Source organism: Dendropsophus ebraccatus, chromosome 3 (assembly GCF_027789765.1).
Source record: "Dendropsophus ebraccatus isolate aDenEbr1 chromosome 3, aDenEbr1.pat, whole genome shotgun sequence".
NCBI lineage: Eukaryota > Metazoa > Chordata > Amphibia > Anura > Hylidae > Dendropsophus > Dendropsophus ebraccatus.
This window is the reverse complement of record NC_091456.1, coordinates 98634041-98660297: the sequence shown is the minus strand read 5'-3', so window position 1 is coordinate 98660297 and position 26257 is coordinate 98634041. Positions and strand designations below refer to the sequence as shown.

The 26257-nt window shown below is 42.4% G+C and overlaps 1 protein-coding gene across 2 annotated transcripts in view; it reads left to right on the top strand.

The window, feature by feature from the left end:
* Window positions 1–26257, top strand: part of INSR (insulin receptor) — a 104848-nt gene that overhangs the window by 31518 nt on the left and 47073 nt on the right. For both annotated transcript variants that reach the window (XM_069962323.1, XM_069962322.1), the window contains exon 2: window positions 9834–10385. In XM_069962323.1, coding sequence (XP_069818424.1) covers window positions 9834–10385 — 552 coding nt within the window. The remainder of the gene's footprint in view (window positions 1–9833; window positions 10386–26257) is intronic.

The window sequence follows — 26257 nt, the reverse complement described above, 5'->3', positions numbered from 1 at the left end:
GTGTTGGGCTGCCTCCCATCAGGTACTGTATAAAAAATATAAAGTACATTGGGGAATGGTACCCTGTTCTGTATAGAGCTGTGTACAGAGGTGCACTACAACAGAGGATGAGATCAGGCTTAGGGCTTAAATAGCCGACACAAACAGAGGGGGCTGTGCCACCCCATACTAATACCAATCAAAGGGAGAATATATGGAAATATAACAGTATTTCTGACCCTTATTTGACTGACTTCCTACATTTTTCTGAAGATTTTCCTCTCTAAAGTCTATTTCTAATTGAAAGTTTTCCCTGGGAGGGGTATTACCATTTCATAAAGCCATGACAGATTGTTAGGGTGTACCATACTTTTATTATCCGTGGATGTCTGACCTCTAGAGCCTCATCGATTGTCACCTATCCTCTATGTATAGAGATGGGTCTAGCTGACGTGCCTAGGGTGCAGCATATCTGCTAGACTGCCTCACGTCACCTCTTCCACTGCCTGCCAGAGACTAACATAAGTCTGGTAAACCATGTGGGTTAGTGTTTAATGATAGACCTTTGTACGGTAAAATTTTGCTTGTACTTGTAGCAGATGAGGGGAGGCAAACATTTTAAGAATAAAAAAAAAATCTTTGCTCCTAAAGGTAGGTTTACACCTTCAAAACTATCAGCTTAATGATCTCGCGTCCTTCCCCATACATACTAACATTTGGTGTGGCCGAAGTTTTCTATGGGGAGAGTAAGGGTAAGCCGCAGCGGCTTATCTCTAAAAAAAATTTCCATCACACTTGACCCCAATCTAATGATGTCAGTGAAGTCTGGAGAGACCAATACACAGAGCAGTGGGTTTGGCCGACCTTTTAGGTTAAAAATGGTCTGCAGTGGGTTACAGTTGACTGCTAAATATTTGGGTCCCAAATTTTTCTTTTTAGGAACCAAGGGGGCGAGGGGATTTGTTAAGTATTCTTGTGGTCATTGTCTCTGCTGTCCATAGCGACCTATTAGGGCTCAGTTTTCATTTCTCATATTTCTCTGGTAAAATGAAAGCTGAGTATTATGGCCAACAAAGAGAATCTTACAATTCTCTGTGAGTTAGTACTGTTTCTTAGGATCAGCCACATGATCGAGTCATATGAAGACAATCTGCAAGAAGGAGCCGTCACAGATTTCCATTTTGGCAGTGATGCAGATTGTGCCATTATAATGGTCAGATGCCTACTCGCATAGATATAGGCCCCCTGCAGTAGGAGTATTACAAAGCAAAGTCCTGCTTTTCTGTTGCAGTAACTTTGGGGTTCATGGTTTTGTGAATAACACAAAGCATAGTTAGGCTATGCTCCCACAATGTCTTTTTAGGTGAAATAACGGCCATTTTTTATGATTGCTGTAAATATTGATCAAGAGCATCATTATTAACAGTCTTATTTATTTATTTATATATATATATATATATATATATATATATATATATATATAAATAAATAAATAAAGATATATATATATATATATATATATATATATATATATATATATATATATATATATATATATATATATAATATTATATAAGCCTGGCGCTGAGAGAACTGAACTGCGTTTCAAAAAAAAAAAAGAAAAGAACCCCACCTTCGGCATCCCCGCGCCAATCTTTCAGCTCTGACACAACAGCTAATACCTTCTCCACCTTCCATGTTCATAGACCTCTATGGGCAGAATGTGACCTCTTCCCTTAGTGAGGCTATTGTCCTGCTGCATTCTTAATGTTCACTTACCATATGGTTAATGCATCCATTAATCTCTATTACTTGCAAGAGGTCAAATGATTGTGTATTGGTCATTGGGTGTATATGTTGGCTGTCACTATTTGGTAGCCATTATGTGGGGGGAGATCTGCGCTGTTCCTGGATGCTGGATGATTGTATATGAGCAGTAGCGTAATATGAAGATATCCTGTGTAATCTAGAGGAGTGTAGTGTAGTTGTAACCTCTGTCCTCATGTGGTGGTTTCTGGAAAGAGATGTTGTTTATCCTCATCGTGCTTAATGCTCCTTCCTCCTGGCCCCCATCTTCTGAGATGTGGATCACGTGTCATCCATCTCTTCAATGGGCTTGGTTATAACCCTGCCCAGTAAGCTGAGCAGAATGTCTTTGTGACTACATGTTCTCTGTCTCTGCAGTGTTTCGGGTTGTAATGTAACCTGGCCCACTGCAGAGACATGAGAAACATGACCAACGTGGATCATCGTTTCTTTGGGCTTCTCTCTGTGCCCCTTATCTCTGTCCTCTTCACCCTCTTTCTTCTTCCCCCCCCGTCCCTCCTCCCCCTGTGTCCATCCTCGTCCACACGAGTAATGCCAGGAGGTGTTGCAGCAGTATTGTCTGAAGAATATATTTTTATTAGGGATCCTAGGCATCCTGTCAAGGTAAGGGTGTGTAAGGGTAAATGTACGTGTGTGTGTATATGTGTGTGTGTATATATATATATATATATATATATATATATATATATATATATATATATATATATATATATATAATGTGCGTAAAAATATGTAGTTTTCGTCGAGCTCTGTGCTTTTATATGACCAAAAAAGCAGACTTCTGTACCAACATGAGAATCCCTGCAACACTCCAAAAGATATGGTTAAAAAAAAAGTGTGTTAATTTCATCCAAGGCACAAACCGCAACATTTCAACCACCCACTCACTAGGGTCTTTCTTGATCAACGCTTAAAGGGGTTGTCCAGCGAAAATCTTATCCTAGGTCTTCTCATAGTTATCAGCTGCTGTATGTCCTGCAGGAAGTAGTGTTTTCTTTAGAGTCTGATGCAGTGCTCTCTGCTGACATCTTTGTCCCAGACAGGAACTGTCCAGAGCAGGAAAGGTTTTCTAGGGGATTTGCTGCTGCTGCTCTGGACAGTTCCTGTGTCAGACAGAGATGTCAGCAGAGCGCACTGTGTCAGACTTAAAGGAAAACACCACTTCCTGCAGGACATACAGCAGCTGATAACTATGGGAAGACTTGAGATTTTTAAATAGATGTAAATTACAAATCTATATAACTTTCTGAATCCAGTTGATTTACAAGATTTTCGCTGGACAAACCCTTTAAGAAAGACCCAGTGATGTTTGTGGTTTGGATGATATAAACACCATGGGGGAGATTTATCAAACTCTGGTGTAGAATTGTCTTAGTTGCCCCTAGCAACCAGTTTCTACTTTTCATTCCCCATAGATTCTTTAAAAAATGAAAGGTGGAATCTGGCTGCTAGGGGCAACCATGACAATTCTACTTTGCGCCACTTTGATAAATTACCCCCCCCCCCCCATAGTTTTTCTGACACTCTCTTTTTTTGAGTGCTGCTATGATTCTCGTGGAGGCATACACTCATATGTATGTGCTAACGTAGCCATTGACTTTTACGTAGAAACATCCATTAACATTGTTTACATTTTTAACATCTGTATATTTATACAGTAAAAACGTATGTATGTTAAACATGCTCAAAAAACGGGTCCATATGATAAAGAAAAGGGTTATTGCTTTAATGAAGGGTCCCAGTTCCTGTCCTGAGAGTTAGGTGCACAAAGAAAGAAGTGAGAGCGATTTAAAGCGAATGTACCATCAGGTATGTTTGCTTTAAAGAGTCACTGTCGTATTTTTTTTTTTTGCAGAAATCAATAGTCCAGGCGATTTTAAGAAACTTTGTAATTGGGTTTATTAGCCAAATCTGCCATTATCTGCATGTAAAAAGCCTTTTCCCAGGTCCCCCCCTCCTTCCTCTTTTTCATCCACTCTGAAAAATCTGAAAATTGTGACTTGTTGCAGGAGACGTACCCTGTCTGTTCTAGGGAGAGGGGAGGGGGGAGGAGGAAGGAGGGAGTTAGCCGGCAGCAGAAAGCAGATAACAGAGGATTACAGGCACAGAGCTGGGTGACAGCTGTAATCCGAGCTCAGACAGGTCACTGGTGATGGTCAGAACAGATAACGGGTGAGGGATTTGTAGATTAACTCTTTGTTGTCCTGTTTTGGTCTTTTCTTTAGCTCTCTCCATAGGAGAACAATGAAGACAGGGGGGAGAGCTTCAAACTGCTTTTTCATGATAAAAATGCATTTTTCGGATAATAAACCCAATTACAAAGTTTCTTAAAATCGCCTGGACTATTGATTTCTGCAAAAAAAAAATTCACGACAGTGACACTTTAAGTGTTGCACATGAATAGACTGGCACAGAGAAGCCAATGCCGTGGTCCTCTTTTTGAACTGCGGCCCATTTCCCGCGCACGGTGACGGTCTATTACTGAGAAACCGTCTGAGGCTGAAGCACTGGAGGTTGGCCGCCCCATCCCTAGTGGGAGGAAACCCCCTCAAAAGAAGGCCTGCAGCATCAGTACTATGGAGGGGGGGAAAAAAATCAACTGCTGTCAAAAAGTTATATAGATGTGTATTAAAAATGAAGCCTTCAGGTACTTAGCTTCTATAGGTCCTGCAGAAAGTGGTGTTTTTTTTCCTCTCTCATCAGCTGTAAAAAGCTATATATCTTTCTGACACCAGTTCATTTGAATACAATTGACTTTCTCCAAAGTACCCCTTTAAGCCAACCTGATTCTCCCATTGATTATTATAAAAGTAACTGAGCAAAGACAAAAAGCAAAACGTTGGTGTATCGCTCCACAACATCCATATCAAGTTGACAAAGGACTCATTATTACTGACTGTTGTACTTCTGTATGTATGTAAAATAATCCCCCTGGGTATCCCAGTGTTCGTCTATGCTGCAGTGTCTTTGTTTTTCACAGGACTCTGTGTACTTGTGCACTTTTCCCTTGTTAGAATAAATAAACGAATAGAAATGTACACAGAAACTCAGCGCAAAGTGCCAGGCACATCTGAAGGACGCCTTCTTATTTCCTAAGCTAGTTTACTAGTTTTGTTCATTGCTGGTGTCACGTTTAGACCATGACCACACAATGCCTTTTTATGGGCGGTTTAAACTTTTTTTTTTTGGGACGCCTGTCACTTTGCAGCCAAAGAGTGGCAGTTATTTTTGTTGAATAGCGGGCGTGATGGCTGTCCAAAAAAATGGCCGTAAAACAGCCAAGAAAAATGTGTACAATGATAAAAAAAAAAGGTCCATTATTTTCCAATAGGTTTACTAATATGGCTTTAAAATTAAACTAACAAACATGTGATGCTTACCTCTCCACAAGGTTTCTGTCATAGAGGAAATCATGATGATGGTGTGACCATAGCCTTAGCTTTGTATATGACTAATCTGTAGGAACTACATCAGGCACTGTATGGGATCTCCATTGGGTGAAAACAGTGCTTCTACTGGAGAAATTCTCCGCATTGTGGCTTTCAGTAGTGTATGGCACAGTATTCTTGTTTCTTCATCTATGTGGTCAGGTAGATTTAGTAAGTACGATGCACCACATGTATTAGGAGACAAGAATCCCTTTTTATATTTATATTTTTTCTGAATCTTGAAATACTTAATAATAATGTACATAAGGATATAGGCAGATCTGGAGAAATTGTCACACTGTTTACTCTAATGTAAATCTTTTGTCTTCTCTGGGAAAGTTAAAGATCATTCATGTACTTGCTGTAGTAGTTACAAGCACTTGGCTGTTTCTTCCGGATGTGGAACAGCGTTTTGCAGGTGTGTTGGGCATGCTGTTGTCGCAAGTCATCAAAACAGTTAGTGGTGATGGGCTTCTTTGTCTTATTACTGTTGTTTATATGCACCTGTTTTATTCCGATGACTAAACTGTATACTGTAGGAGATGGATATATCATTCCTTTCAGGTTATATAGCGGGGTGGCTTGTGTTCCTGGTTGAAATTAATGGATAGTGTCTAAAGGGATTTTTCCACTAGAGACATATTGACAAAATGTATTTTAGGAAATATATGATGAGAAATATATTCTGAGTGGTAGCCATGGCTAAAGCATTTTCTTCCCCTTCATATTACAAAGTGGATACTTGATATTTTTCTTGTATAATAATTATTTATATAGCCACAGCACTTTACATTTCTGGGGTACTTACATAGACAAAAATCAGACGTAACAGAGATACACATGTAATTATGAAACTATACATGAGGAGTGAGGGCAAGAGCTTACAGGCCATAAGGAAAGAATTAGAGACAAAAGGCAGAGGGGCTTCAATGTTCTTATGGTCCGGGGGTTCAGATTAGGGAACCTAAGGGGCCTGCTTGCAAAGGAGTGTTTTGGTGGCATGTTTGAAGTTTTGGGTATTGAAGGTGAGTCTGACGGTCTTAGGTAATGCATTTCATAATATTAAAGGTGCTGTCAAGGTTTAGGCAAAGATGCCTGCATTTTACCAAAAAACAGCATGACACCTGTACCCAGGTTGTGTGGTTTTAGTCTCCGACACATCCATGCTAGACACAACCTGTGGACAGAGTTGTAAAGGATGCAGACAGGTTTTTCTGATTTAGGACAATAATCCTTTTAAAAATAAACAAAAAAACCTGTTGTAAACTGGGGACAATGCACAACATTTGTATCTGTATCATCTATGGGACTTATGGTGCGTTTACACAGACAGATTTATCTGACAGATCTTTGAAGCCAAAACCAGGAACAGACTATAAACAGGGATCAGGTCATAATGGAAAGACTGGGATCTATCCTCTTTTCAAATCCACTCCTGGCTTTGGCTTCCAAAATCTGTCAGATAAATCTTTCTGTGTAAACGCACCCTTAGGGCCCTATTACACAGGACGATTATCGCGCAAAAAATCATTAAATCGTTCTAATTTAAACGATAATCGTTCTGTGTAATTGCAGGCAACGATCGAAAAATCGTTCGTATATCGTTGGTTTAGATCTGAACCTAAAATTATCGTTAATCGTTCCCTGTAATTCCACGTTCGTTCTCTCAAGTTCCGTATTTTTTCAGTAATCGTTCAGTGTAATAGCACATTGTTCATTGTCTTTCTGGGATCAGAAGGAATAAACGATCGCAATAACTATTATAGTAACGATCATAACTAACGATTATCCTTCTGTTTAATATGGTGAACGATTTCAGGTAATCTATAAACAATCTCAGTTGCGATCATTTATCTTTAGTTGTTAATTGTTAAAAATTGCTCAGTGTAATAGGACCCTAAGACGCACATCATTGAGATCTGTATGGCTAGCTAGGGACTTTATCCAATGAAAAAAAAAAATGACTAGATTTATGTGAACACAGAATGGTGGTTGGTGTGGCTGAGAGTGTGTGACACCCAGGTTTGTGGACCACGTGGCAACATGCTGATGAGAGTACGTGGCGAATCTCTGAATAACAGACCCCCCTCCCCCTGCCCCCATCATTTGTGGGAAGGAAACCCAAGACTTTTCTGTTCTGTTTGTTCCTTTTATTCTTGGAATAAGATTCTTCTTTCTGAACCACTTAGGTTAACCCTGACGCTTCCAGTTCTCATATGCTTTACATTAATTGTATATGTTATAAATAAATAGTCCCGAGTGCTGGCTGAGGCTTCTCACTGTCATTGTTTGATCATAGCATGACTGGCAATAGGATCAGCTGAGTTACAGTGCGACTTTCTATGACCTAATATTTGGTATGTTCTACTATGCCACTGACCATACACACATACTGCAGGCTGCATATATCCCTGAGGAGCCCCCAAATAGTCTGTGTAGCTGATTGTTGTACTTCCAGTAACATTTCTGGTATGTACCTTCACAGCAAACCATTTCTGTACCTTTTAGTCATCAATAGACAATGGACACAAACATGTAACCTGGACCTAATGGATGACTGTTGAGTTGTTCAGCCATAATTTTAGGAGATAACCTTGCAAATAAGTACAACCTTGGAAAAAATGCTGTCAGATGCACAAGGGTCATATAAAAGCAAAGTATGTTATATCTTATTGGTCCGATAGTGCTGTTCATAGAATAAATGTCAAACTATAGACTTAAAGGTCTACTCCAAAACGTTTAACATAATACTGCAGTCATATAGGTGTAGGCTGTGGACACAGAGCCCCATAGAAGCATACAATGTTCCGTGCCAATAGCCGCACTGTGTGATGGATGTCCAATCAAAACGGAGTCGCTCACTCTGGCTCCATAATTCTGAAATATGAAAAAGACTTATGACACACTGTTTCTTTTATGCTAAATGTCTTTTTGTTGAAATGTATGCACGGTACAATGCCATCGTATATCAAAATAAACATATCACCACAGTGCCATAGATGGTCAAGCAAGAAAGGGGAGCTCCCTCACTGTCTTGCTTCCCCTGGAGAGCGATAGTCTCCGATGAGGGAAACTGAAGGGCGCTGGAGCTGTGACGTGAAGATCTGACCCAAACCGTTTACGGCATTGTGATGAAATTGTGTGCTCTAAGTCTTTTTCATATTTCTGACACAGAGCCCCAACCAGCTCACTGCTAAATAAAGCAAGGGCACAGACTTACCCAGAGGTAGCGGTAAATGTTCACATACAGTCTGCCTTTACTGCAGCCTCTATCAGTCAAAGCCTCAGAGGAAACCCCCAATAAATGGAGCAGTGTCACAGAAAGAGGCCCGCCTCCACTGCTTCAAGCTGGGCCAGCGACAAGGAATAGATCGGCGCCATGTGCAAGAACCAGGCCACCGCTCAAAAAAAAAAAAAAAAAAAGGACTGTGGCACCGGCATACCTGTGCCGGTGCCAGTTTTTTTATGTTTAAATCTTAAAGCAATTTACCTGCTGGTACATTTGCTTTAAGGACCATAGTCCATTTCTTAAATTTCGCTTGTCTCACGTTATGTGGTTCTAACTCTATGTGATGGTTTAACTTATGGAAAAAAAAAAAATTCTTGACATTTTGTAATTTATGTTAGTGGTAAATTTTATAAATGATTTAGGTATCCACATTTAATAAAAAATATAGCAAAATTTGCATTGATGAACTATATTGCCAGCATCTTTACACACGACAAATATGGCAAAGGCAAATGTGTTTTTTTACATTTATTATTTGCATTTTTTTAACTTTTACATCTTACATCTTGCATTTTATTTTCTTATCCCAATAGGGGACTTGACTATCTGATTGTCTGATCAGATATATATTACATTGTCAGATGTCTGTATTATGCGTAGCAGATCAGGCGGGACTACTGCCTTCAGTACACCGTTCCACCGCTTCTCTTGAACATTGATTCGGTACTCTACAGTGATGATGAATGCCAGGATAACCTCATTGCAGAGTACCATCTCTATATTCAAAAGGGGGATGGGGTGGATTAGTGCACTGAGGGTTATATTCCCGCATCCAGTACACCAAACTGCCTAATTTACATATTTATCAAAGTTAACATTTACCGTAAACAGCTCTGAGGGTGAATGTAAGCAAATTTCTGCACCTAGAATTAAGGTGTCTATATGCTTACTTGTCCCCCTGCCCCCCACAGGAAAGTGTCACCAGCTCACTAACCTCTGTCATTCTCCAGTTTCTCCCAGCTTCCTGCATTGTCACGACCTGGCAGAAAGTACCTGCTCAGCCAATTGGGACTGTAGCGGTGTCCCACACCAGTAACTGACTGGCTGAGCAGGCATTTCTCAGCTAAGACATGACATTGCAGAATCTTAAGGAGGCCTGTAGGGGTCCGTGGGGATCTGCCTGAGAGCATTTTTAGGACATCTGTCTGTAGTGTGTTTTTTTTTTTGTTTGTTTGTTTTTTTTTTTTTGTACTAAAGCTTTTTTTATTTCTGTAATATGACCAATTGAAGAAGAGTGAAACTATGTAAGACCTTTTGGTGTGCATATGTATGATTTTTCTTACCATGTTTTTTGCTTTTCTATTCCCCAGTTTGTCCCAGTATGGACATCCGGAATAACTTGACAAGATTTGATGATCTGGAGGACTGCACTGTGATTGAAGGCCATCTACAGATTTTGCTTATGTTCAGCACTCAACGTGAAAACTTCAAAGGGTTGAGTTTTCCTAAGCTTACAATGATAACGGACTACCTCCTTCTCTTTCGTGTTTACGGCCTGGAAAGCCTTAAAGACCTTTTTCCAAATCTCACTGTCATCCGTGGTACGCGACTCTTTTTCAACTATGCCCTGGTTATTTTTGAGATGGTTCATCTGAAGGAGATTGGGCTACACAGCCTTATGCATATTAGCAGGGGCTCTGTCAGGATAGAAAAAAACTATGAACTTTGTTACCTCTCCACTATTGACTGGTCAAAAGTTCTTGACTCTGTTGAGGACAACTACATCCAACTCAATAAAGATGACAAGGAAGAATGTGGGGATGTGTGTCCAGGTGCTTTAAAAGGAAAGAGCAGCTGCCCATCTACAGTAATAAATTCAGTTTTTGGCGGTCGTTGCTGGACACAAGATCATTGTCAGAAAAGTAAGATTTTTCTTTCTTTTATTGGTTATGGAACTGATATTGAATGCTGATGTTCATTGGGACACAGCACTGTAGGAAGATTAGTTCTCTTGGGCTTCTTCTCTTTGTTTAGCATGGTCTTTTTGGATAAGACTATGGGAGAGAGCTTATTATGCACATGCAGCACAGAGGGCAAATACTGGCAAAATTTATTCAAAACTACTCGAGTTGAGCAAAAACCATGAAAACATATGCCCCCTTCACCACTCTTACCAGAGAAGCAGGGTGGGGCAGTGACTGCGGCCTTATCGGGGTGCGCACAGTTTTGATGCGCGTGCGAGAGGGTTTAGAAAATTCAGATCTTGATTCCCCCCCTAAATATTTTGTCACGTTCTTTGAGACTTAAAATGCCAGTTTACTCCTCAAAAAGCAGTCTTTTATTTATTTTTTTTTTCACTCATTTGCATTGCATTCAGTGGTAAAACATGTAGTTCAGTTTTCTATCTATAGTTATTACAGATGTATCTGAGTGTCAGATGCTACTTTTGGGTCTTTTTAATTTGGGAGGAAAACATTTTTTTTTTTTTTAGCTGGTTTGTAAACTGGTTTGCATATTAGTATTTTTTGTGTAGAAAAAGAAAAAAGTAGTTTTATAAACAGAAAATTTAGTAGTTTAAAAAAATGTTCTACTTGGTAGAAGGCACTTCTAAAAGTTTAAGATAAATTTTACTTGTAAAATGATGTGGTTTTTTATGCTAAAATATTAAATGTGTATGCAATGAATGTGTAAGCTAGACTTAAAGGGGTAGTGCGGCATTTAACATTTATTCACTAAATAACACACATTACAAATTTATACGACTTTTGTAATGTGTGTTATTTAAGTGAATGGCCCCCTTCCTTGTGTTCCCCCCCACCCCAGAAGTGTGGTGCGGTATACTTACTCAATTGCTGTCGACCCAGCCGCCGCCTTGGGGCGACAACGTCCTCTTTGGGAGGACGGCCGGCCGGACCGCTCCAGCCGTCCCTCATGCCGGTCCCCCTCTGCCGCGTCATCAGCTTCTCAGCCGCGATTGGCTGAGCACAGTTATGCTCAGCCAATCGCTTTAAAGGGGTATTCCAGTGAAAAAGGATGGTTTTTAAGCTAAATGAGGCCCTAGGCAAAATAAAAAGTGGGGTCCCAAATAAATGTACCATGTTTGTACCATGTTCAGTAATTTATTTACATTAAAGGAGTACTCCAGGGAAAATCTTTTTTTTTCTTTCAAATCAACTGGTGTATAGATTTGTAACTTCTATGTAAAAATCTCAAGTCTTCCCATAGTTATCAGCTGCTGTATGCCTCTGACACAGCGCTCTCTGCTGACATCTCTGGCTGAGACAGGAACTGCCCAGAGCAGGAGAGGTTTTCTATGGGAATTTGCTACTGCTCTGGACAGTTCCTGTCATGGACAGAGGTGGCAGCAGAGAACACGGCGTCAGACTGAAAAGAAAATGCCACATGCAGGACATACAGCAGCTGATAAGTACTGGAACACTTGATGTTTTTAAATACAAGTAAATTACAAAACCGTATACCTTTCCGAAACCAGTTGATCTGAAAGAAAAAAAAAATCGCTGGAGTACCCCTTTAATTTACACAGCGTAGTCCACAGCGTAAAATCTGCAGTAAACATAGTACATGTAAATGTACCTGTAGTGTCAGCTCTGATGTGCTATGGGGGAGGGATGGGGATTTTTGATTTGCCAGAAAGTAGGGAAGGGGCATCTCTCATGTTCCAGGAAGGAGATAAGGAGAATTACTGATGTGCCACGGGGAGGAAGGTGGGAACTCTGATGCGCCAGGGGGGAGGAAGAGGGATACACACTCCCCCAGATCCGCCTTATTTACTCTGCTTCTGACAGACTGACACCACATACACACTCTTCCAGACCCTGCCCCTGTCCTGACTGCTGCTGGTGACATGAAGGAGATTAGTCTGACACAAGAGCCGCCCCCTGCTTCAGGCCCTCAGTGGAGAAGAGGAGGGGGGGGGGGGGTCCTGTGATCTCTGAAGGGCCAATAAATTGGACCTGGATGAGCAGGCCCACCTGGTGCCTGCTCGTTCTACATATCATTAATAGAGAACAATTTGACTCAGAAACCATGGCAGCTTCGGGGCCCCTACTGGGGGGTGGGGCCATAGGCATTTGCCCTGTTTGCACCGCCCCCTCCTCCCCACTTCCTCAACCCTGGTCCTGCTAGCAAAAAAATTCTTCAAAATCAACTTGTGTCAGATAGTTAATATAGATTTGAAATTTTACATCCATTTAAAAAATCTCCAGTCTTCTAATACTTATCAGCTTGACAGGAACTGTCCAGAGCAGTAGCAAATCCCTATAGAAAACCTCTTCTGCTCTGGAAAGTTCCTGTCACAGACAGAGGTGGCAGCAGAGAGCACGGTGTCAGACTAGAAATAATACACCACTTCCTTTAGGACATACAGCAGCTAATAAGTAGTAGAATACTTTTAAAATATAAGTAAATTAAAAGTCCATATAACTTTCTGAAACCAGTTTTTAATTTTATTTTTTTTTCCCCGTCTGAGTACCCCACCTCAGTCCTGACTGCATTAACTGCTATGAAGCGAGCTCGGGAGCTGAACTCTCCTCATAGTGAGTGAGGGCCCTTAACCTGCAGCCTGTCAGTAACCCCTTAAATGCCTTGATTACGTTTAAAGCGACTCCCAAACCACTTGTACCTTCGGATAGCTGCTTTTAATCCAAGATCTGTCCTGGGGTCCGTTCGGCAGGTGATGCTGTTATTGTCCTAAAAACAACTTTTAAACTTGCAGCCCCGTGTCCAACGGCCGGGACTTTGCACCACCCCTCCGTCCCTCCTCCCCACCCTCTTCATCATTAGGAATGCCACTGGAACATTTTCTCCTGTCTGAACATTGCACAGGTGCCCTAACGATCCAGCCCATGTTCAGTATTCACACAGCTGATGAGTAGGAGACTATCTGCTTGGAGCATTCCTAATGATGAGGGACAGAGAGGGTGTGCCAGCCTAATGCATACACAATAACTGCATCCCCTGCCAAACAGACCCCAGGACAGATCTTGGTTTAAAAGCAGCTATCTGAAGGTACAAGTGGTTTGGGGGGGGGGGGGGTCAGATTGTGGGTACAGAGTCTCTTTAAGTGTGACAGGAGCAGTTCCTGTCACTTACCACTCATCAGAACACTTCAGGGGTCTCGATCGCTTTCCAAGACCGCCAGAGGAGCATTGACCAGTGTATACAAAGTCCCCCAGGATTTAAAAAGTGTTAAGGATAAAAACTTTTAATGTTTTTAAAAATCACCCAAAGCCCCTACCCCAATAAAAAATTAAAATCACCCCCTATCCAATTATATAAATATAAAAATTTAAAAATGGTTAAATAAAAATGATACAGTGCGTAACTGTGTGATCTATAAAATATAACAATAGTGTTCCCATACGGCGAACGACGTAAACTAATTCCCATAAATAATGTTTTTGGGTGTTCCGTCATCCAGTTATGGTAGATTGAAGGACGCTATTACAAAGTACACTTGTTCCTGAAAAACAAGCCCTTACATGGTCCTGTAGATAGAAAAATGAAGGCACTATAGCTCTAAGAAGATGAGGGGGAAAAAAAAAAGAAAAAGAAAAATTGGCGTGGTCATTTTTGGCTGGGTAATGAAGGTGTTAAAGTGAATCTGCCAGCTGCAATTTATGTTCCAAAGCAGCCTTCTGTGCTTCGCTAACATAGGAGATGGTCTTATTCTCCAGAGAAAAGTGTCAGAGAGGCTTTCCCAAACGCCTGATTCCCCTTCTCCACCCAACTGACCCTGCAAGTTGAGCTCCAAGCTGGATCAGCAGTTTGGAACCTGAGTTACAGCTGACAGATTTTCTTTAAAGTCAATGTGGAAAAGACTTGATGTGTACCTAAACTATTAACCAACTTCTGACATGTCTCCTACGTGCTGAAATCCTAGTTGGTAGCTAAAACTGGTGCTTTTGCCTTTAATTTCTCTTTGGCACTGAAAACAGAGTGTGGGGTGTACAAAATTATTGAAAGTCTCTTAGACTATCCGATGAAAGTTGAGCAAAAGATAAGGGGGAAAAAGGAAAAAATGCTTAGCCAATTGCTTCTGCCCCTTCATTTTAGCAATTTGTGAGGGTCGCTGGACTTGGACTTCAACTGACACATTACCATGTGCATCTGAAAGCTGTTTCTTCCCACTGTCTTGTGCTTACTCAAAATGGGTTCTATAAAAGACTATGGAACTCATCGCAAAGTGATATTGTCACCCCCTTTCCATATGAGGAGTTCTCTGCATCATTCTTAAGCTTATATTCTAGACATTTCATACTGTATAAGGCTACCTGCACACAGAGCAAAAGTAGCGGAATTCTGCCAGCCTCCCTGTCATGATGATAGTCTATGGGAGGCTCGTGGCCTTCTCTCTCCGTGCTGAAGAAGGAACATTTTCATTCTTCAGCACGGAGAGAGAAGAATGAACATTTTCATTCTTCAGTGCGGAGAGAGAAGACACTCAAGCCTCTCATAGATTGTCATTATGACAGGGAGGCTGGCAGAATTCTGCTACTTTTGCTCCGTGTAAACATGGCCTAAAGGATTTCTTGGTGGTCTCTCCCCTCAAAATGCATGTTATTGTTGGACAGTGCTGTATGGGCGGGGCCTAATGCCAGTAGAGCCCCATATCTCTGCCCACATCGGAGACGTAGGCCCTGCCCCCTCAGTTAATTCATTGGTGCCTAGGCCCTGCCCCATCCCCAGACATTGAAATGGGACAACCTAAAGGCTTAAACCCCACTCCCTTAGGTTGGCCCCAATAGCTGCGGAGAGGGCCTAGACACAGATGGCATTACTGAGGGGACAGGGCCTATGGCACTGATGTGGGTCGAGATATGGGGCATCGCAACTGTTAAGCCCGCCTATATGGCAGTGTCCACCAACAATAACATGGGAGAGACCACCAAGAAATCCTTTACATGGTAAAATCTGAAATGTCCAGAATATAAGCCTAAGAATGGTGCTGAGAACTCCTGATATGGAAAGGGGGGGGACAATATCACTTAAAGTATGCATGTGACAATGGGAGAAGCCACATTCGGCCATGCACTTCTCCCCCACTGATTCTATTGAGAGTAGAGATTTAAGCCCCCAGACCCCCACCAACAAAATCATTTGCTCTGTGACCTGTCACAATTTTCAGTTACACAGGACAGATTTACACGATAAAAATCTGCAGTAAAGTGGATGATATTTTAAAGTGTAAGAGCAGCCATAAAGTGAAAAAAGGAAACCTGGAAACAGTTGGGGCGTGTGAACTAGACCCTAGATTAGATGTTTGTGACAAGAAGGGTGGTAGACTTTGTATTCCAGGGAAATAACAACACTGTACCAAGAAGCCTTCCTTTAGGAACTTAGCAGTGTGAACAGTTGAACTTCCTCTAGGTCATTATTGTGATCGTATCTCTGTCTCCACTGGTCTCCAGGAAACTGTAGGCTTTAAATATCGTAGAGTTCAATGGAGCTGCATAGTATGTGCTGGGTCAGTTTCCTGTTTGGGTTTTGTGATATCCTATTAATGACTTCCTATTTCGGCAGTACACCTTTGGGAACGAAATGTCTTTGACTAAACAGGGGCTTTCTGGGGTGCATTACACAAAAGTGGTATTAAAACATAACAGGAACTCTCCACTGTCAACCTATTTTCTTGCATTATAAAGTACACAATATGGGGATTTGGCCTCACAATCGTGATTGAAGGCCTACAAACCCGTCAGGTAAATTACTCAATTCAAGAAGTATGTTCCGTTTTAAAGGGTAGATATGTAATTGTGCTGAGCTGTGCCAACTAGTATGTACTGCTTTCAGGAGGTTTTTGCCCTGTTCTCTGTAAGCTGCTCATAAATGTACATACTTACATTTCCTTCTTTAATATTCCATGTTTCCCTGTTTATATGGTTATAGGTTCATAAAACAAAAAAGTGGCTGCATATGAGGATAGCTTCATTACATTGCATATGAGGATAGCTTGATTGTTTTCCAGTGCATTTTTTCAACTAAAAAAGAGCCCCTTTTTGTATAAGGGCACTTACGAGGCACGCTTCATCATGTGGCCAGTTATATGTACTATGCCCGTATTTTGCGGACACTACTGATGGTGAAGCCCTGTAGTGGAGTGTTTCCCAGGCCGCTATGATTTATCAATATTATGAATTAAGTGGGGAAATAGTTCGGATCTTTGTGGCACTGTAATAAAGCACCAGGAGGGCTGTGTCAGCATGGTGCCGCTGAGATTCAAACAGTTTCCCCGCTCCCGGCATGATATTGATATCATCATACCAGGCGGGGAAACACTCCACTACAGGACTTCCTTATCCGTAGCGTCCTCAAAATACAGGACGTGGGAATAAGCCCTTAGAACCCCCATTCCCTGGAGCGTTATCCACACTACAGCTTCCTAATGCAGGCTGTCTCTATCCTTTAATCAGCCCAGTAATGAGCAGGCCTCCAGCATCTGGGCTAACTTGGACCAGGAAGGAAATGACAGGCCTGATCAACCTGCCTGTCACTTAACCCCTTAGCGACGCATGCCGGGTATACCCGTCATGCGGCCGTTAAGGGTAAACAAAAAGGCTCCCGGCATGAGCCCCCTCTGCAGCCTGCTATGTGCAGCCAGGGACCTTAGGTATTAGCCGCTGCGGCCGATCGCTGCAGTCGGCTAATTAACTATTCAAATGCAGCTGTTAAAGCTGCCAGCTGCATTTGGATAGTATATGTGGTCCCTGTCCCTGGTGTCTAGTGGGGGATCGCGGAGGGGAGATCCGTTATAATGAGCCAGCCGGGGTTCAGCGTCGGAATGATGCTGATCCCGGCTCGGCAGTCTATTTAGATGGTCTGCTGCAGACCATTATAATAGAGCACCAATCTGATGGATCATTGCTTTATTATATACACAGCATTGATTTTAATGGGAGATCAGTGCTGTGTATATAGAAGTCCCCCAGGGGGCTTCTAATTACTGTTAGTGAAAATAAAATAAAGTGGTGTTGTTAGTAAAAAGCCCCCTCCCCTAATAAAAGTTTGAATCACCCCCCTTTTCCCATTTTATAAATATAAATAAACATGTTTGTTATCGCCCGATCTATTAATTTGTCCCATTTATGATCTTGTACAGTAAACGGCGGAAGCTCAAAAAAATCCCAAAGTGTAAAATTGCGCATTTCTGGTCGCATCAAATCCAGAAGAATTGTAATGAAAAGCGATCAAAAAGTCACATATGCACAATCAAGGTACCGATAGAAAGTACAGATCATGGCGCAAAAAATGAAACCTCACACAGCCCCATAGACCAAAGGATAAAAGCGCTATAAGCCTGGAAATGGAGCGATTTTAAGGAACATATATTTGTTAACAATGGTTTGAATTTTTTACAAGCCATCAAATAAAATAAAAGTTATACATGTTATATATCGTTGTTATCGTAACGACTTGAGAAACATATATAACATGTCAGTTTTTCCATAGGACACACGGCGTAAAAAGGAAACCCCCCCCCCTTTTTTTTTTTTTCAATTTCACCGCACATATAATTTTTTCCTGGTTTTTCAGCATATTTTATGGAAAAATTCAGCCTGTCATTTGCTCATGTGGGTTTGTAGGTGTAAAAATGCAACTGCTATGGCCTTTTAAGCACAAGGAGGAAAAAACAACGCAAAAATGAAAATTAGCCCGGTCTGGAAGGGGTTAATACAAATTTAAGCCCATAAATAGACAGAACCAAGTCCCTTGTTAATGCGACTCTGTACCTACAATCTGAACCCTTCCAAACCACTTGTACCTTCAGATAACTGCTTTTAATCCAAGATCTGTCCTGGGGTCCGTTCAGCAGGGGATGCAGTTATTGTCATAAAAATAACTTTTAATCCAGCAGCGCTGTGTCTAACGGCCGGGGCTTACATTTGTATATGCTTAAGGCTGGCACACCCTCTCTGTCCTTCCTCCCCACCCTCCTCATCATTAGGCTGCATTCCCACGTTCCGTGATCCTGACGGATCACGGACGTGGAATGCATGTACCGGAGTCCCCCCGCGCCCGGACAGCATCTGTAATTAGATGCTGGGAGCGGGGGAGACTGTATTCATAAGCGCCGCGCTGTAATGAATCAGCCGCGCGGTGCTGTTCCTACAGCGCTTATGAATACAGTCTCCCCCGCTCCCAGCATCTAATAACAGATGCTGTCCGGGCGCGGGGGGACTCCGGTACATGCACTCCACGTCCGTGATCCGTCAGGATCACGGAACGTGGGAATGCAGCCTTAGGAATACTCCAGGCAGATTGCTCCCTATTCCCCACCTGTTTGTATAATGAACATGGGCTGGATCGTTAATACACCTGTGCAAAGCTCAAACAGCAGTAAATGTTGAGGAGGGTGGAAAGGAAGGACAGAGAGGGTGTGCCAGCCTAATGTATATACAAATGTAAGCCCCGGCCGTTAGACACAGCGCTGCTGGATTAAAAGTTGCTTTTTAGGACAATAACTGCATCCCCTGCCGAACGGACCCTAGGACAGATCTTGGATTAAAAGCAGCTATCCGAAGGTACAAGTGGTTTGGGGGAGTCAGATTGTGGGTACAGAGTCGCTTTAACAATGTTTTTACTGGTGTGTAAATGAAAGTTACACACTGCCATTGTGTGCACTGCTCCACATGACTATTAAAGGGGTTATCCAGCGCTACAAAAACATGGCCACTTTTCCCCCTCTCTTGTCTCAAGTTTGGGTGGGGTTTGAAACTCTGTTCCATTGTAGTAAATGGAGCTTTATTGCAAACCACACCTGAACTGGAGACGAGAGGGGGAAAAGTGGCCATGTTTTTGTAGCGCTGGATAACCCCTTTAAGGCTCCACAATCCTCCATATATCACTTCTTATTACATACATTGGTCTGGAGCAAAATTCCATATATTCTATTAAAACTTTTATCGGTGTCTCTGTATAATGTATTACCATATTTGTGCGGTTCTGCCACACTGTTAGTTGATTGCTGGATCATATTTAGACTGATCTATAGAATAATGTTATGTCAGTTTTACTTTAAAGTGTATTGCGTAAACATGAATCTCCCCAAAATTTGCACAATTTCACCTCATAAATGATATTTGGGGGGTTCCGTCATTAATTTTGTGGTAGATTGAAAGCTCCATTACAAAGTACACCTGTTCCTGAAAAAAAACAAGCCCTTATGGCCCTGTAATAAGAGTTATAGCTTTTAGAAGGCGAGGAGGAAAAAACAAAAATGCTAAAATGAACATTGGCGCGGTCCTTAACCCCTAGACGACCCAGGGCGTATAGTTACGCCATGGAAGTCTGTCCCCAGACGACCTAGGGCGTAACTGTACGCCCTGGGTGTTTCTCCCGCTATGAAGCGTGCTCCGGAGCGGAGCACGCTTCACAGCAGGTGGGGGCCGGCTGCAATCAGCAGCCGGGACCTCACCGGCAATGACACGCTGCAGCGATCGCGCTGCCGCGTGTCATTAACTCCTTAAATGCAGCGATCGCGGGGGTCCCGATCGGTAAAACGGACTGCCGGAGGTCTCTCACCTGCCTCCGTGCGGTCCGATCGGCGATCTGCTACACTAAGCCTGCACAGGCAGGCTCAATGAGCAGATCGCCGATAACACTGATCAATGCTATGCCTGTGGCATAGCATTCATCAGTGTAGAAATCAAACTAATCTATGTACAAGTCCCCCAAAGGGACTTCAAATGTGTAAAAAAAAAAAAAAAAGTTATAAACACTAACACACTACCCCAAAGCCCCTCCCCCAATAAAAGTTGAAATCACCCCCCTTTCCCATTATATAAATAAAACATATAAAAATAAATAAACAAATAAACATATAATATACCGTAGCGTGCGTAATTGTCCGATCTATGAAAATATAACAAGCGTCATTGCGAACGGTAAACGGCGTACACGAAAAGAGGGAAAAAAGTGCGCGGATTACCGATTTTATGTTACATTATATATAAAAAAAATTTATAAAAAGTGATCAAAACGTCCGATCTTCACACATATGGTATTAATAAAAACTAGAGATCATGGCGGAAAAAATGACACCCCATACAGCCCCGTAGGTGAAAAAATAAAACCGTTATAAGCGTCACAATAGGCCCATTTTATTTATAATTAATTGCCAAAAAAAAGGATTTCATAAAAAAAAATATATATAACATTAGAGAATCTGTGTAACCTGCATATGGTTGTGTTCGGACTGACCTATAGAATAATAGTATCATGTCGCTGTTACCATATAGTGCATTACATAGACACAGGAACCCCCCAAACGTTACCATATTGCATTCTTTTTTGCGATTTCACCTATTTATATCTTCATAAATAATATATTTGGAATTCCATCATACATGTTATGGTAAAATGAATGACGCCATTACACAGTACAACTATACCTGTAACAAATAAGCCCTTACATGGCCTGTAGATAAAAAACTGAAAGTGCTAGAGCTCTTAGAAAGGAAGGAGGAAAAAACGGAAACACTAAGATCAAAATTTGCGCGGTCCACTGGGTCATTTTGGGCCTGGTCCTCAAAGGGTTAAGGGCCGTATTAGATTGCCCGACTTGCATTGTTAGCAAGGGCTGATCAACTAGATCTACGTTTGCTTACAGGGCCTGTTATCCAGCTCAATAATCATGCAGTCCTTGGTTTAATCAGCCATCGGCCATGCATCTTCTGTTACGCGTAGATTCTCTTGCTTGTTCATCAGCTGGTGATAGGCTGACTCTATTGCATGGAGAGATTTCTGCCTGATTTGGCAAAAAAATCGCTCCTTTTAGTAGGACTGTGATTGAATTCATTTACATGCAAACCCACAATCTTATAATATATCTCCCATACATTGTTTACCCTTTGTGCTAGTGCTAGAGGAATTAAGTGAGCAGGAATGCAGGCATGACTCACAATTTACAACATACTTGTAAGGTATGCTCCACCCTTTTCAGCCTTTCCCACAGCTTACCTGCTAGTAGTTTATAGGGCCATGTTCACGCAATGTGTTTTTTGATTAAACACTGGCCCTTGTTGCAAGTTTTTAATAACAGCGGTTGTTTAATCACATTGGCCGATGGCATTAACCCCTATAGAATTCTGGACTGAGTTTATACACACTTTACACTCTGGCTGGGATTCCTTGCGGCCACACAGAAAACTCTTATGTCTATTTTGTGCATCTGCTATTCCATTGAACAGTGGCCGCGCAAAATAGACAATGCAGTGCGGCTCCAGTCGTACTTTGCTGCTATGGATAATTGGAGTGCGGACACACCCGAATGTGCCCATATTCCAATTAAAAAGAAGTGATGTGAACCCACCGCTACTGCAGTATCGGCTGGGTTGATCATCACAGAGGGCATTTTTGACATGGTCATGTCGCAGACCAGCCACTGTTTTACCACATCTGAACATGGCCTAAGGGTGCACTTAGGCAAACAGTATTTTTTTTTTTTTAAATGCAGTTTTGACTTTAATAAACTTTAATAACTTTAATAAACTTTGGGGGGCGTCATTTACAGCAAAATCTGAAAATAGTCTTTTTGCTTCATCTCTCATGGTCACGTTGAAGCCTAATATATATATATATATTTTTATTAGGGTGCTGCATAATCTGCAATACCCTAATTTATCTGTATACTTTTTGTCATAATTACTCGATATATCACAACATGGTAAAAATAACAGGGGAACAAACCCTATGGCTTGGAGAAAAGAAGATTCTGCACAATCCTGAAAAGAGCTTAAAGGGGTAGTGCGGCGCTAAACAATTATTCACTAACTTTGTAATGTATGTTATGTTAGTGAATGGCCCCCTTCCCCGTGTTTCCCCCCACCCACGCCACCCCTGGAAGTGTAGTGCTCTTTACTACACTTCCGGGGGTGGCGTGGGTGGGGGGAAACACGGGGAAGGGGGCCATTCACTAACATAACATACATTACAAAGTTGTATAACCTTGTAATGTGTGTTAGTGAATAATTCTTTTGTGCCGCACTACCCCTTTTAATCACATATCCTTTCTACCCCAAGAAACAGATTCTTTACTGTAAGAGCTGTGAGGCAATGGAACTCTGCGAAAGGAGGTTGACAAAAGAGATCTGGATGCATTTCTGGATACATTACAAGTTAGGGCTTATTCCCCTGTCCCGTATTTTGCGGACCCTAAAGTAGCAAAGCCCTATAATGGATTTTGTTTCCCTGCCTGGCATAATGTATCAATATCATGCCGGGAGCGAGGAAACTGTGCAGTAGCTGCAGTGGCAGTCTGACTTCAGTGGGCAGTCTGAACGATCTAAGCAGCTCCCTGTGCCCCCTGCCCCTGCTTTCTGCTGGCTGTCAATGTGTGTAATAGCACAGGCAGCGAGCGAGGAATGGGGAGGAAGTGAATGCTGACCTGACAGGTCGGTGCTTGCTTCCTCCTCAATATTGTTCAGTGTAATACAGCCTTTACTGTATTACTGCAAGACCACTTATGCCTGTTTGTAATTGTGGACCTGCAACTACAGACAGAATTCAGTGTATTCATCTCCGCCCCCATTTGCATGGACCCATTGATCGAAGTAGGTGGATCATGGCCCTTTTACGGATCTGTAACAATGTGAAAAAGGGTGCATTCAAATCAATGCTTATTATGCTGTCCGCAATTACAGACTGTATAATACTAATGTGTAAAAGGGGCCGTACACTGCCGTTTACCAAAGTAGATGTAAAGAGTCCTGTTTTCTTGTGACACTGAAAGGGTTACTGACCTTTTAGTAAGCAACAATTCTAAGCATGGAATGTTTGCAGCTGTGATAAGTTCCCTTTCCTCCTCCCTGAATTTCTGCTGTCTCTCCATTACTGGACATTGCTTCTTTCTCCCTGTGTTTTCCTTATGACCTCTGACATACCATACCTAATATCTTCTGATGAAACAGGAATTGGAGTGAGGGATCATTGGCCAGACTTCACTCAACAGACCCCATTGAAATCCTTTTAGTTTTCTCAGACATGCACTCTTGCGCTACCACTATTTATGGGGAGGTCAGGACTAAAAGCTGTCAAGTGAGTGATTGTTTAGTATGGGTGGGTTTACATATATATCCGGCAATCCAGCATAGCTTTCCTATGGCGTGGTTGGGCAGAATAAAATTGTAAGATTTGCATGCCTCTGACATTGCGCTCCATTTTAGCCTATGGAGTACCCAAGGGAATACTGGTTACACCTCATTAAGCTTTTTGTATTTATCCCCTGAAATAAAGAGAATGAACCCTACAAAAGTTACTACTGGGCTAAAGAGATGGAGTGGAAATATATTTTGGGTGGAGTTAAAGCTTGTGCCTTCAGATAGCTGCTTTTAATCCATCATCTGCCCTGGGGTCCGTTCGGCACGTGATGCAGTTATTGTCCTAAAAAACAACTTATAAACTTGCAGCCCTGTGCCCAACGTCCGTGGCCTAGATTGTGTATGCATTAGGCTGGCACAACCTCTCTGTCCCTTCTCCCCGCCCTCCTCATTATTACGAATGCTCCAGGCAGATTGTCTCCTATTCATCATCTGTGTGAATATTAAACATGGGCTGGATCGTTAAGGCACCTGTGCAATGTTCAGGCAGGAGAAAATGTTGCAGTGGCATTCCTAATGATGAAGAGGGTGGTGCAAAGTTGGGGCACAGATACTCTCACCCCTCGGCTGTTGGGCACAGGGCTGAAAGTTTATAAGTTGTTTTTTAGGACAATAACTGCATCACCTGCCGAACGGTTAGATCTTGGTTTAAAAGCAGCTATCCGAAGGTACAAGTGGTTTGGGGGGGGGGGGGGGGCAGATTGTGGGTACAGAGTCGCTTTAACTCCACCCAAAAGTCAGTGTGTGCAAAAATGAGTCAGTAGCCTCCGTACCGTCTCTGGCTAGATTTAGCCTATAGGTTAGACAGCTGTCCAAAACAAACACCAATTAATTGTGTATAGGTTGACTGGATCTTGTTAACGTGGTCTGGGTCTGAATGTACCGATGGGGATAGGACCGCGATGCGTTGCGTCCGCTCCCTACTCTGTGTGAGAGAAAGTCAGGCTCCATAGACTTGCACTATGAGCCCGGCTCAACACGTGAAACTGAGCTGGGAGAGGGCTGCGCTTAGCGTGGTCTCCTGGCTCATTCTCCCGATTTTGTTATGGGTCTGAACACTCAGACCTGGACCGATGAAAACTTGACATTAGTTTTTACACAGCCTGTATCTTAAGCAATGTAAAACACTGATAGGTTCCCTTAGCGCAGTAATACATGAATCACTCTGATTGGCTGTGCCTTTTTACAGAAATCCTAGTTGCATGTTCAGGCGGGAACGAGGCTCAGAGTCTTTGGGGTGATCGGTGGTCTCTGATTGACAGATCTATCTCTCTACGCATATGGGGGACCGTCATGATGATTTAGAACCACATTTCTGTCTTAGCGTTCATTCACACGTACAGGATACGCAGCAGATCTGCAGCAGATTTGATGCTGCACTACGTTATTTAGATCAAATCCGCTGTGATACAGTGTGTGTGAAGCTACCGTAAAGTCACAACTATAATTACCCTGAAAAGGCAGGACCATTTAGAGTGAATCATAGTTTGTTGTGATAGTGAAGCCTGTCAGTATTTCTTGCCTGCCATGGTTCACCTAGCATAAAACTAGTAATAGGTTTTCTTTAAATAGTGACAGAGGCTGTGTTCACATGTTCAGGTTTTTATTTGCAATTACTTAATACAAAGCCAGGAATGGTCTCTGAAAGAGAATAGTAAATGGACACCAATCCCAGTGATTTGTCAATGCTGGAAAACCTCTTTTTGTATATATTTTTCAGTCTCCTTTTGGTTTATTGAATCTTCAGAGACAAAGGGCTAAATCTTTGTAGCTTTATAGCAAAATGTTTAGTCATGAACTGCTTAAAGGGAACCAATCACCTCAAAAACGCATATATAGCTTTTTAAATGTGCTGTTAGAGCACATTTTCCATACATGTTTCTATATACTTCCTGCCTCCCCGTGTAATCCATAAAGTAACTTTATAAAACTGGCGCCCGGTATGCAAATTACATCAGCTAGTCACCTGGGCGGTGTTCGGCTAGATGGTAGTCACAGTCAGTCCGGGTCCCCTGGGCGTTCTTCGGCGGTAATCACGCCCCTCTGGGCGTGATCCAAATTACCCAGTAGCTCCGACGTCACTTGGGAGCGCGCCGTGCACAATGTCGGCGCACCTATGTTCTTAAGCCGCCGCGCATGCGCAGTACAGCCGCTCCCATTCAGGCTGTACTGCGCCTGTGCAGAATAGCCTCGAACTCAGTGCGAGCCGGAGTTCGAGGCTATTCTGCACAGGCGCAGTACAGCCTGAATGGGAGCGGCTGTACTGCGCATGCGCGGCGGCGTAAGAACATAGGCGCGCCGACGTTGTGCACGGCGCGCTCCCAAGTGACGTCGGAGCTACTGGGTGATTTGAATCACGCCCAGAGGGGCGTGATTACCGCCGAAGAACGCCCAGGGGACCCGGACTGACTGTGACTACCATCTAGCCTAACACCGCCCAGGTGACTAGCTGATGTAATTTGCATACCGGGCGCCAGTTTTATAAAGTTACTTTATGGATTACACGGGGGAGGCAGGGAGTATATAGAAACATGTATGGAAAGTGTGCTGTGTGCTCTAACAGCACATTTAAAAAGCTATATATGCATTTTTGAGGTGATTGGTTCCCTTTTAAAAGGAAGCACTTGTGTTGGTGAACTGCCTAAATTGCCATTCCCTGATATGTTAAGAATCATTCT